The 12,244-nt window shown below is 41.7% G+C and overlaps 1 protein-coding gene across 1 annotated transcript; it reads left to right on the plus strand.

Moving 5' to 3' along the window:
* The first annotated feature begins 3,741 nt into the window (after positions 1–3,741).
* On the plus strand, positions 3,742–4,701 carry LOC110291884 (olfactory receptor 5J3-like). The gene has a single exon (XM_021159107.1). The coding sequence runs from the start codon at positions 3,742–3,744 to the stop codon at positions 4,699–4,701; it is 960 nt and encodes a 319-aa protein (XP_021014766.1).
* The last annotated feature ends 7,543 nt before the right edge of the window (positions 4,702–12,244 follow it).

Consider the following 12,244-nt stretch of genomic DNA (forward strand, 5'->3'; position numbering starts at 1 on the left):
TAGTTGTCACTGTTTAAAGATTGGAGCAGACGCTGTGTTCCACTCACCAGAAGTCTTAAGATCCTGTGGCGGGTGTGGTGGGTAGCTGGCGGGTGTCAGCTGACCCTGCGCCCTAGCTATGCCAGTGCTGGTCAGACCGGAAGAGGCTTGTGGCCCTACTCAGGCCGGTTTTCTGCTTCCCTAACTAATGCAGTCTCAGGTCCCGCGTGCAATTGGATTGGAGCAGAAGCTGTGTTCCACTCACCAGAAGTCTTAAGATCCTGTGGCGGGTGTTGTGGGTAGCTGGTAAGTGTCAGTCGACCCTGCGCCCTAGCTACCCCGGTGCTGGTCAGACCGGAAGACTCATGTGAGTTCTTTTGTGATTGAGTTACCTCACTCAGGATTATGCCCTCCAGGTCCATCCATTTCCCTAGGAATTTCATAAATTCATTGTTTTTAATAGCTGAGTAGTACTCCATTGTGCAAATGTACCACATTTTCTGTATCCATTCCTCTGTTGAGGGACATCTGGGTTCTTTCCAGCTTCTGGCTATTATAAATAAGGCTGCTATGAACTTAGTGGAGCATGTGTCCTTCTTACCACTGGGAACATCTTCTGGATATATGCCCAGGAGAGGTATTGCTGGGTCCTCTGGTAGTACTATGTCCAGTTTTCTGAGGAACTGCCAGACTGATTTCACAGTCAGCTATTGGATGGAACACAGAGGCCCCCAATGGAGGAGCTAGAGAAAATACCCAAGGAGCTAAAGGGGTCTGCAACCCTATAGGTGGAACAACAATATGAACTAACCAGTACCTCTGGAGCTTGTGTCTCTAGCTGCATATGTATCAGAAGATGGCCTAGTTGGCCATCACTGGGAAGAGAGGCCCCTTGGTCTTGCAAACATTATATGCCTCAGTACAGGGGAATGCCAGGGCCAAGAAGTGGGAGTGGGTTGGTAGGGAAGTGGGGGGACTCTGGGGGACTTTTGGGATAGCATTTGAAATGTAAATGAAGAAAATACCTATCAAGTTCTTATGGACAACGGAGAACCATGGCAAGAGCTTTATTGTTTCATGGTCTCTAATTTTACACTTTTCTTAGAAAGAGGGAGAGGGAGAGGAAAGAGAGAGAGAGAGAGAAAGAGAGAGAGAGAGAGAGAGAGAGAGAGAGAGAGAGAGAGAGAGAGAGAGAGAGAGAGAGAGGCAGACCGGCTGTGTGTTTAGGAAGCTCATAAAATAATAGGTTTCCTGTTGGAGCCGACTCTTGGCAGAAAGTGGCTATCATCTCTGCAGCATATAACACAGCCTAAGCACTGGAGAAACTAAAGTTTTTCTCATCATATACTCCGAAATTTTCACTTATTTCCCATTTTTGTTACTATGATTCACTGGTCTCGACCCAACAGGTTCCCACCCTTTGTTCACTTTTGAATTTTCGGTCGACCCTTCTTCCAGTAACATCCCTCATGGGGGTCTCTCGTTCTTGCTGCCCCACGTTGGGCACCAGGTGACCCAGTCCAAGGGTCAGTCAACAGGGTCTACAAGAGAGAGAGAGAGTGGGGATGGAGGGCAAGAGACAAAAAGAATGGAGACAATACAGTCTCTCTGATCAAGTCTTAAGGCAGCTATGGGTATATAAGCACAAGCTGCGGAGTGCAGCTGGAGACACTTAACCACAAGTCCAGGATGTATAGGAGAAAAACAAGATGTTATCAGAGTATGTTCAGCTGTGATGGGGTGCTTGCAAAAACATCGTACTAGGAAAACAGGTCTCTCATCAGGGTGGAAAAGTACCAACCTGTAAGTAAATAGCCTGAGATGGCTGCAGTGATGATAGTCACTTTTTTTTTTTTTTTTTTTTTTTTTTTTTTTTTTTTTTTTTTTTTAGCTAGCAGTCAGCTCCCAACAATTTCCATTTGGCTTTTTTCTAACATCCTCTGTATTAGTTGTCCCTCCAAGTCCTCCTCTGCCTTCTCCTTCCCCCCCTTTAAACCTCCTTGTATTGTGTTGTATTGTATTGTATTGTATCTTTTTACAATTCTTTCTTAAATCAAGGAAAATTTTGCTTTTGTTGTTGCCTACACATCTGGTGTTCAGATCTTTGATCCATCTCAAGTTAGTTTTGTTTGTGGAATAAGATAAAAGCACACTTCATCCTTTTGCATGGTGACAGCCAGTTTTTTCTAAATCACATTTTTAGAGTACCAGATGTTCCCCATTGAATTAAGTCAACTTCTACATGAAGTTATTTTCTGAGCTTTCTATTATGTTAGCTTGAACTGGGTGACTTCTCCTATGCTGTTACCATAAATTTTAATAACTGTAACTTTGTGGTAAGTTTCTGGATCAGTAAGTATGAGTGCTTCATCTTCATTCTTTTTCCAGTGTGTTTTTGTACTTGGGATCCTATGCAGTTACACACAGATCTAGAGATGGACTTCTTCAGTTAAAAAAAAAACAAAAAACAAACAAACAAAAAAACACATACTAGGACTTGTGTTGAATCTCCCCATTGCTTTGGGTGTTGACATTTTAACAATGTTGTCTTCCTACTGATGAACACAGGATTTCTTCTCATTTGTTAGGTTTTGTCTCATTTCCTCCAGCAATATTTTGGACTTTTCATGTCCAAAGCTTTCATCCTTAGTAAGATCCACTCTAAGTACTTAATTATTTTAGATGTATTATAAATGGAATTGATTTTATAAATATCCTTCCTAGGTTGTCAGTGGAAACATATAGGATGGAACTGTTTGTGATTATGTACAATATTGCGAAACTTATGAATTTTAGCAGGCTTCTGGTAAATTGCTAAGAGACTTTCTATATATAAAATCATATAATCTGTGACTAGAGATAGCGTAATCTCATCTTTTCCAATTTGAAAAAAAATATGTGGTTAGTTTTTACAGTTTTGAGATCAAGACTTTAAATGGACACTGGGTATATGACTTAGTCAGTAAAATCCTTCTTATGCAAGTGTGAGAGTCTGAGTTCAACTTCAACACCCAAATAAAAAATCAGGTATTATTGGCAAGCACTTGTAACCCCAGTGCTGGGTGAGCAGACACAGAAGGCTCCTTGGAGCTCATTGGAGAGCCAGTATAGCCTATTTGGCCACCCTAAGGTCCCAGTGAAAGACCCTGCCTCAAAAAATAAGGTGAATAGTTCCAAAGAAACTACACCAAAGACTGACCTGTGGTTTCCATGTACAGGCACAAATATGTGCACATTATACCTACCCATGAACATGTGTGTGCATGCACACACACACACCCCTTATGTGCACAATGGGAGAGAAAAGACCCTAAAGTGCAATGCTCTGAGAGGTACTACTGATATGATCTGCAGGTGACTGAATTCATTTGATTTTCCTTCTGTTTTTTTTTTAAATGAAAATTTATGTCTTTTAGAGAAAAATCAAATGTTTTCAAAAAAGGAGGATAATAAGAGAGAGATAGCATTGAGATGGGGAAACAACAAGCTGATAGCAATGCAAGCATTGAGAACTTAGTGTTGACTGTGACTGTGTTTCCATTTATTCTCACTCGTTATCAGACATGCAGGTTTGTGGAAAATCCTGGGGTCCAAAGTTGGCTTGGCCTAATATACTGATCATATGAAGGCTAGCCCAGCAGGTGACCAATATACAGATACCCTTATGACTCTTTACTGGACATGACCTGGTAATTCAGAACCATGTTTGACAGTGTCTTCTGTACATATTTACTCTCAGTCCTTTGTTCTCTGTTTGTAGCAATGACTCCATTTGAAATGACCAATCTCACGCGTGTCACAGAATTCATCTTCCTGGGATTTTCCAACCACCCCAACCTACAGGGTGTCTTCTTCCTGGTCTTCCTGGCCATTTACCTGACAACTCTCCTGGGGAACACACTCATGATGGTGGCCACCAGGGTCAGCCCTGCTCTCCACACTCCAATGTACTATTTCCTCAGCAATTTGAGCTTCCTGGACATCTGCTACACATCTACCACCATTCCAGTCATGCTAGTGAACTTCTTTAGGGAGAAGAAGACCATCTCCTATGAGGGCTGCCTCTCTCAGATCTTCTTCTTTGTGACATGTGCTGGCACAGAAGGTGTTCTTTTGGCCGCCATGGCTTATGACCGCTATGTGGCCATTTGCCATCCTCTTCGGTATCCAATTTTCATGAGCACAAGGGTCTGTATCTGCTTGGTGACTGGATCCTGGCTCTGTGGCTTGGTAAATTCTGTGACTCACACAGCACTGACAACCACACTTACTCTGTGTGGCCCCAACCAGATCAGCCACTTTCTCTGTGACATCCCATTGCTCCTGAAGCTCTCCTGCTCAGACACCTCTGTCAATGAATCTGTCCTCCACGTGGCTAGTGCCACCATTGGCCTGAGCCCCTGCCTGTTCACTGCAGGCTCCTATATACTCATCATCTCTGCCATCCTGAGGATTCCCTCTGCTCAGGGCAGGAGAAAGGCCTTCTCCACCTGTGCCTCACACCTCACTGTGGTGGTAGTTTTCTTTGGAACAGCCAATTTCAACTATGACAGACCTAGGGAAGGCCATTCCCTGGACATGGACATATTGGTGTCTGTGTTCTTCTGTGTTGTGACCCCCTTGTTGAACCCCATCATCTATAGTCTGAAAAACAGTGAAGTTAAGGGGGCCCTTAGGAAGCTTATTAAAAAACATGAATTCCCTAGTGTGATCAACAAGTAGATTGTTTGTCTCTTCTTTCTTTTTTCCTTTTTGTCTGATACATTAAAACATTTTTTCTAGTTCTTTGGGAATTTTGCACAGTGTGTGTTGATCTTATCCAACCCCTCTCCCAACTCCTCACACATCCACCCTTTGTCCTAACTACTCAATTTTGTGTTCTGTTTCTCTCTCTCTCTTTTTTTTTTTTTTCAAACACCAATCAAGTTCAATTTGTGCTGTTTATATATTTTTGGCTTTGTGGCCCTTCGTTGGGGTGTGGTTGTTTTATCAACGGCAATAGTCTTAAAGACACCTGGCTTTCCTTTTCCTGTAAAATTATTAGTTGCCAATAGCTCCTTGGCTGGGGTAGGACTTTATAGCCATCCTCCCTCCCCTTGCAGAAATTTGGGCTGGATTGAGTTTGCACTGATCTTGTGCATGCTGTCACCACTGTGAGTTCACATATGTAGCTTCCCAGCTATGTCTAGAAGACAGTTTGCTTGTAGTCATCTACCACCTCTGACTCTTATGCTTTGCCTACCTTCTCTTCTACAATTATCCCTGAGCTTTGTGAGGAGGAGATGTATTACACATGCCCCATTTGTGTTCAGAATTCCAAAGTCTTTCATTCTCTGTACCTTGGGTCTCTATATTAATCATCATCCACTGAAAATAGAAGTTCTTCTGATGAGAGTTGAGAGATGGATTAATCTGTGGCTATAATGGTAAGTCATTAGGAATTGGTTCAATACTGTACCCATGCAGCAGACTAATTGTAGTAGGTTCTCCTCTAGAACCTATGAGCTACCTAACCATGGGTTCATGGCCCAGTAGTGATGCTGCAAATGGGTTTTAACTTGTATAGCAAGACTTTAATCCACTCAGAACGAGATTCATTGTTCCTGTAACATTTATGCCACTATTGCACCTATGTCTTTCAGGCCAGTTGTATATACAGCTCTCAGGGTTCACAGCTAGATAATACTGATGATTACTTTACATCTCCTATAGTGGGCACAGTCTTCTAGCATTATTAAAGTCATCCAGCAGGAATGAAGCTTCCAGGTCAATACCAGCTTGATATCTCTATATTATGATTCAAGTATGTGGAGTCTCCTAGGAAATTTGAAGGGTAACCAATAGCATTTGCAATCGCCTGTAATTTTGGAGGTTTATGAGACATCACTGGACAACTTATGCCAAGAGGTAATCCATTCCTAGCACTGAGCTTTTATTTGTTAGCCTTCTATTAGAATGTTTTAATTATACAAAGTAATGTGCCTTCGTTATGACATTTTATGCATGCATGTAACATACTTTGTTTATATATACTCCCTCTATGATATTGTGTTTCTTTTTTCTTTTTCTTTTTCTTTATCTTTTTTTTTTTTTTTTTGAGTTAGGGATTAATGTACCTCCAACTATGTAGCCAACGATGAGCTTGGACTTCTGATTATCCTACCTCCACTTCTAGAGTGCTGATGTGACAGGCTTATATCATCATGTCCAGTTTATGCAGATATGGGATTGAGCCCAGGCCTTTGAGCATGGTAGGCAGTTACTCTACCAGCTGAACTAGACCCCTAGCCCTCTATAACACTTTTCATCTCCCTTTTCCCTCTCATTGCTGTCTCCAAATATAAAAAAAAAATGTTGATGTTCTTTTTATAAGTCTGGCTTATTTCTCTTAATATAATGGACACATGTTCAATTTATATGTCTGAAAACAAAAGAATTTTATTCTTCTTTATTGCTGACTAAAACTCCACTGTGTATATACATCATGAGTTCTTTATCCACTCATCTCTTGGGCACCTAGGCTAATTCCACAACTTGGCTGTTTAAGTAGTGCTGTAATAAACATTAGTATAAGTAAAACAACTTTAATTGTGAAAATATCATCAGAAGTTATACAGCTGGATTGTGTGGAAGTTCTATTTTTAAGTGTTCAAGGAATCTTCATCCTGATTTCCATAGTTGAGGCACTGATTAATGTTCCCAGCAATGTTATATGTTATATAGGTTATGTCTGCATTCCTGTCAGTATTTTATCTTTTTTTTTTCCAGTATTTTATCTTATTCCTTGTTTATTTTCTTGATTCTATACAATCCTGACTGGATATGATCTACTCTTAGACCTCAATATGTGGGTACCTGTTGCAGTAAATCTCCTCCCAAATATGACCCAACAATGAAAACATGACTCAGTTAATATGAAGACATGCTGTGCACCTAGATTGGGCAGATCTACTGATACACTACCATCGTCCACATCTATGAGACCCCTTAGAACTTGAGGCTTCTCCAGGCCATGTGCTTCTGCTCTGCCTTTCTTCTTCTTCCTCCTCCTCCTCCTCTTAGTCCTCTCCTCTTCCATTTCCTCCTTCTTCTCTCCCCCACCTTCTGCTCCACCTTACCTTTTATCTGCCCAATCATCAGCTCTCCTTTATTTTACATATTAAGATGGGAATCGGGTTTACAGGAAATCTCCTGAGTGCTAACTCATTTCTTGTTCACAACCCCTCACAGGAGAACAGATTTAACATCAAATATAATTAGCCCCAGGGTTATCCACTGTTGCGGCCCGCCCGCGGTCCACAACACGAACGGTTCACTGAGAATGGCAGTTCAGGCTGAAAAGAGAGGAAACTAGTCAGGGCGGAAGAAACAATGGAGTCAAGACAACATTCTGATCAAGACTCAATTTAATATTTCCAGACACTCAGTTTATAAAGGAAGGGGGAGGGAACCCAATTTCCCGCCAAGTAACTCAGGGTCCAGTAGCAGGACGAACACGTGTGTGACTCCAGGCAGCAGAGGCAGGTTCCAGCAGTGGGCGTGGCAGGACGAATGAGCCGGTAGCTCCACCCTTGAGCAGGCAGGTTCCAGGCTGGGGGGAAGGGAGGCCACATTTCCCCCCATTAGATAACAAAACAAAAATAAAATAAAAAAAAGGGGGTGGCCTGTGGCAGAAAAATTATCTATGTTCAATAGTTCTGCCTGAGTTCCTAGGGCTAAAGAAAATACCTATTTCCGTGGGATTCCCTAACTATTCTAATGGTAAACTGTATCTGGCTGAGACTGTCTTAAAAGCACTGACTGAATAGCAGCACTGGGCTGTAGGCTCTGACTTTATAATGCTAATTAGTGCTGAATAGGTAGCTACCTGTTTGCCTTTTAAGTAGGGCGTTGGAACCCTGGCTGAGTTTAGCTAAACAATTTTAGAATAACACTGAACTGATAATTATCCACAATTTTGGGTGAAAGGCAGGGGGCCAGGGAGAAGGGGTTAAGACTGGCTGGCTCCTAGTACAAGGCCAATTGGCTTTTATATTTTTTGGGTGGGAGGCAGTGAAGGGCTTGCCCTTACGACAGCAAGGTCTCCAATCTCTCTCCCCCCTATTAATTAAGTTTAAATAGGCAATGCTTAACAGAGGCGATCAAATGATTTTCTCATCCGTAGATGAGTGGGCCTTAACCTTGACTTGGGTGGACATTAGCCTGATTCCTCCCGTGAGCATTGTAACGACTCACATCTGTGGCTCTTGGTATCTTTTGGGGAGGGGAGGCAGAGCCTTAAGTATTTTTGGTTTTTAGCTGGAATCGGATACCAACCTCCGTCAAATCAGGTGTGTCGCACAGGGAACTCAGAAACGGTCAAACTGGACCTTCCCTCCGCAGTAATCTCCTGCGCCAAGCGGTGCCCATACCGTATTCATATGATTATGAATCAGTATCGCAATTCTGAGTTATTGCGAGGTCTCTATATGAGACTTGTCAACCTCAGATTTAGCAAGGCCTAGACAAGAATTATGTCAGTATTAACACCATTAATTTTGGTTAAAATAGGAGCTGAAAGTCTTTCCTCTTCATCTCTGTTATTCCCAGTAGCCTGAGGAACTAAGGACACCTTGCAGTAACAGCAAGGGTGAAAAGCCAGAGGCCAGCTAAGGGACTAAGCCTATATCTATCAAAATAAGAACTAATCTTTGTAAATATATATGAAATTTCTACTTCCCTAGCTCTCCTGGTAAATCTAAATCTTATCTTAGACTGAAAAGCCACATGCTGGGATGTCCCTGGAAGGGAGATTAGCAGAACCACCTGTTTGCTCTTAGGGGCGGGGCGGAGAACCAGAGAATGTAGATTGACCTGCTTGAGAGAAGGAAGAATACTAAACAATGAGAGTGTAGTAATGTAAATTTTCTGTTTGGAGAAGTCAAGGTACTTTATTTAGATGCAAATTGTAAAGCTATAGTTAATCTCCGGCCTCTTGTAGGGGAATTGGCTCAGAGGAAACAGTGTTTTTTGAGAGCTTCCACTCCCAGCTCAAGAGGAATTTTAGTCTTTAGAATGATACTTACGAGGAGAGACAGAATCTGTGTTTACCTGACGAATTAATCTCTCTGGTAGCCACCGTGCTTCATCTTCATCTCGTGAAAAAACACAAACCGAGCCTCTTCCCCAGATTAGAACTGGATCTGGACCCTTCCATTTATTAGTCAGGGCGTCCTTCCATTTTACCAATGCATAAGAATTAGAAGTAACTGGGTGCCAGTGGCGTTCCGCTGCAGACTGACCTTTAATGTCAGTTTGCAAAAAGTTTAGGACAAATAAGGTAAAGGCAAGATGAGCCTTTGGTGACCTTGGGGGATATAGATGCCCCTCTTTTGTTTTAAAAAGCCAATTTTTTAAGGTGCTATGAGCACGTTCAACTATTCCTTGTCCCATGGGGTTGTAAGGAATTCCAGTTTTATGTTTGATACCGAATTCTTTACAGAATGTAATAAAGTTTTTACTAGAATAAGATGGCCCGTTATCTGTCTTAATAAGCTTAGGCAACCCCATGGTATTAAAGGCTTGTAGGCAATGATCAATTACGTTTTTTGAAGCCTCCCCTGTATGCAGGGAAGCAAAGAGAAATCCTGAACAGGTATCAATGCAAACATGTATATATTTTAGTTTTCCAAATTCTGCATAATGGGTTATATCCATTTGCCAAATATGATTAGGCATAAGGCCTCTAGGATTGACTCCTAGATGTGGCACTGGGGATAATGTAATACATTTAGGACATTGTTTTACAATCATTCTTGCTTGCTCCTTAGTGATTTTATGGCGGAGCCTTAGGGTGTGGCTAGAGAGGTGAAACCTTTCATGATCACGTTGGGCCAGAGCCACAGGATTTGAAACTAAAGCTTCTCCTATTAGAGCCCTGTCAATGCGATCATTACCCTCGGCCAGAGGCCCAGGAAGACCAGAGTGAGACCGTATGTGGCCAATATAAAACGGATTTTTCCGGGCAAGAATGATGTTTTGCAATTCTGAAAATAAGGATCCTGATGGCGTATTGAAGTTAAACGTGCCACAGGTTTCTAATAAGGGTACTGATTGAGCAACATATAAACTGTCAGTAAAAATATTAAAAGCCTCATGTACAGACTGAAAGACCTTTAGCACTGCTGTTAATTCGGCTAGCTGAGCCGAGAGACCAGGAGTCTCTACGATAACCTGTTGATCATTAATAAGATATCCAGCTCGCCCTTTAGAGGAGCCATCAGTAAAAATCAATAGAGCATTATTTAAAGGCTGTAAAGAAGTCATCTTAGGAAATATCATATCATGTACATTTAAAAATTTTATTAACCTATCTTGAGGGTAGTGGTTGTCTATAATTCCACTAAACCCTATTTGTGCAAGCAACCAATCTGTACTATGCTGTTTCAGCCAAGTGTCTTGACTTACGCTGTAAGGCTGAACAATGATATCTGGCTCTTTTCCGAAATAAGTCAATGCCTGCCTTCTTCCAGTGATAATCATCTGAGCCACTGCTTCGTGATATGGCAAGATATTACGTTTGGGAGAAATCCTTGAATGTATCCACATTATAGGAAATTTTTGCCATAGCAGTCCCGTAGGCACATGAGTTGTATTAAAAATTAACAGGTGCAGCGGCAGGGAGTAATCTATATAGGTAACGAATTGCTCTTCAATAGACTTTTCCACTAGTTGTAAGGCCAGCAATCCTTCTGAGGTTAGGGATCTAGGGGAAGTGGGATCAGAACTCCCTTTAAGAATATCAAATAAAGGTTTTAACTCCCCTGTAGTAAGCTTTAAATAGGGGCGAAGCCAATTAATATCACCCAACAATTTTTGAAAATCATTTAAGGTCTTTAAGTTATCTCTACGAATAACGATCTTTTGGGGAAAAACAGCTTGATCAGTGAATCTAAAACCCAAATAATTATAAGGATCCTGAGTTTGTACCTTTTCAGAAGCAATTTGCAATCCCTTATCAGCTAGGGCTTTTTGTAAACCTTTATAACACAAAAGCAATTCTTGGGGGTCCTTTCCCGCCATCAAGACATCGTCTGTGAAATGAACGATGTAAATATTTGGCCATTGTTGTCTAACAGGCTGAATTGCTTTCGCCACAAACCTTTGACATAATGTGGGACTATTAGCCATCCCCTGCGGAAGGACTGTCCATTGATATCTTTTCATGGGTTCCTTGAAATTTACAGAAGGAACACTAAAAGCAAATCTCTCACAATCCTTTGGATGCAAAGGGATGGTAAAGAAACAATCTTTCAAATCTATAACAATCTTATAATATCCCTTAGGAATGGCCACTGGGGAGGGGAGCCCCGGTTGTAAGGTTCCCATAAGTACCATGGTCTCATTAACTTTTCTTAAATCTTGTAACAGTCTCCATTTTCCAGATTTCTTTCTGATAATGAAAATGGGTGTATTCCAGGGAGAGTGAGACTCTACCAAATGTCCTGCTTCTAACTGCTCCTGCACTAGCAAAGAAGCGGCCTCTATTTTCTCTTTAGGTAAAGACCACTGATCTACCCACACCGGAATATCATTACGCCATTGAATTTTTTCCGCGTGGGATGCAGGCAAGATAGTGGTCACTATTGAAAATACTTTAAACCTCTCATGTTAGAGTGGGGTTTAAGATCCTTAAAGGTCTTAATTCCCTGTCCTTTTTTTACTAGTTCACGAGCAGGCAGGAGTCCCTGCCTGAATGTCTGTCCAGTCACCATCTCCTTAGAACTGCACAGAACAACACCCATCTGTGACAACAGATCTCTTCCCCACAGGGTCACAGGCAAATTTGACATAACATACGGCTGAATCTTTCCTGATTTCCCTTCCTCATCTCTCCAGGTTAGCAATTTGGAACTACGTTTTGGGTTACTGGCGTACCCAATTCCTTGAAGATGAGTCAAGGAAGCAGTCAAGGGCCAGTTTGAGGGCCAGTCCTGCCCTCTAATAATTGTTACGTCGGCCCCGGTATCTATTAATCCTTCAAAGCCTTTTCCATCAAGAGTCAATTTAAGGTTAGGTCTCTGATTTGTGATGGATTTCACCCAATTTACGCCCGAGGAGTCAAAATTATTTTGTCCTTCCTCACTTTTAAAGAATCTATACAGTGACTGGCGTAAAGGGATCAAAGTAAGTTGAGCAATTTTTTGATTAGCAGGTATAGTTATAACACCACGAGGGCAAGCGGCTATGATTTTAAGTTCTCCCTCATACTCATTATTTATAACAC

This window comes from Mus caroli, unplaced genomic scaffold (genome assembly GCF_978045245.1).
Source record: "Mus caroli unplaced genomic scaffold, Mus_caroli_1 scaffold_3, whole genome shotgun sequence".
Lineage (NCBI taxonomy): Eukaryota > Metazoa > Chordata > Mammalia > Rodentia > Muridae > Mus > Mus caroli.

Excerpts from the sequence above, each read along its gene's own strand:
- LOC110291884 (XM_021159107.1), top strand. The coding sequence starts at position 3,742 with ATGACTCCATTTGAAATGACCAATCTCACGCGTGTCACAGAATTCATC.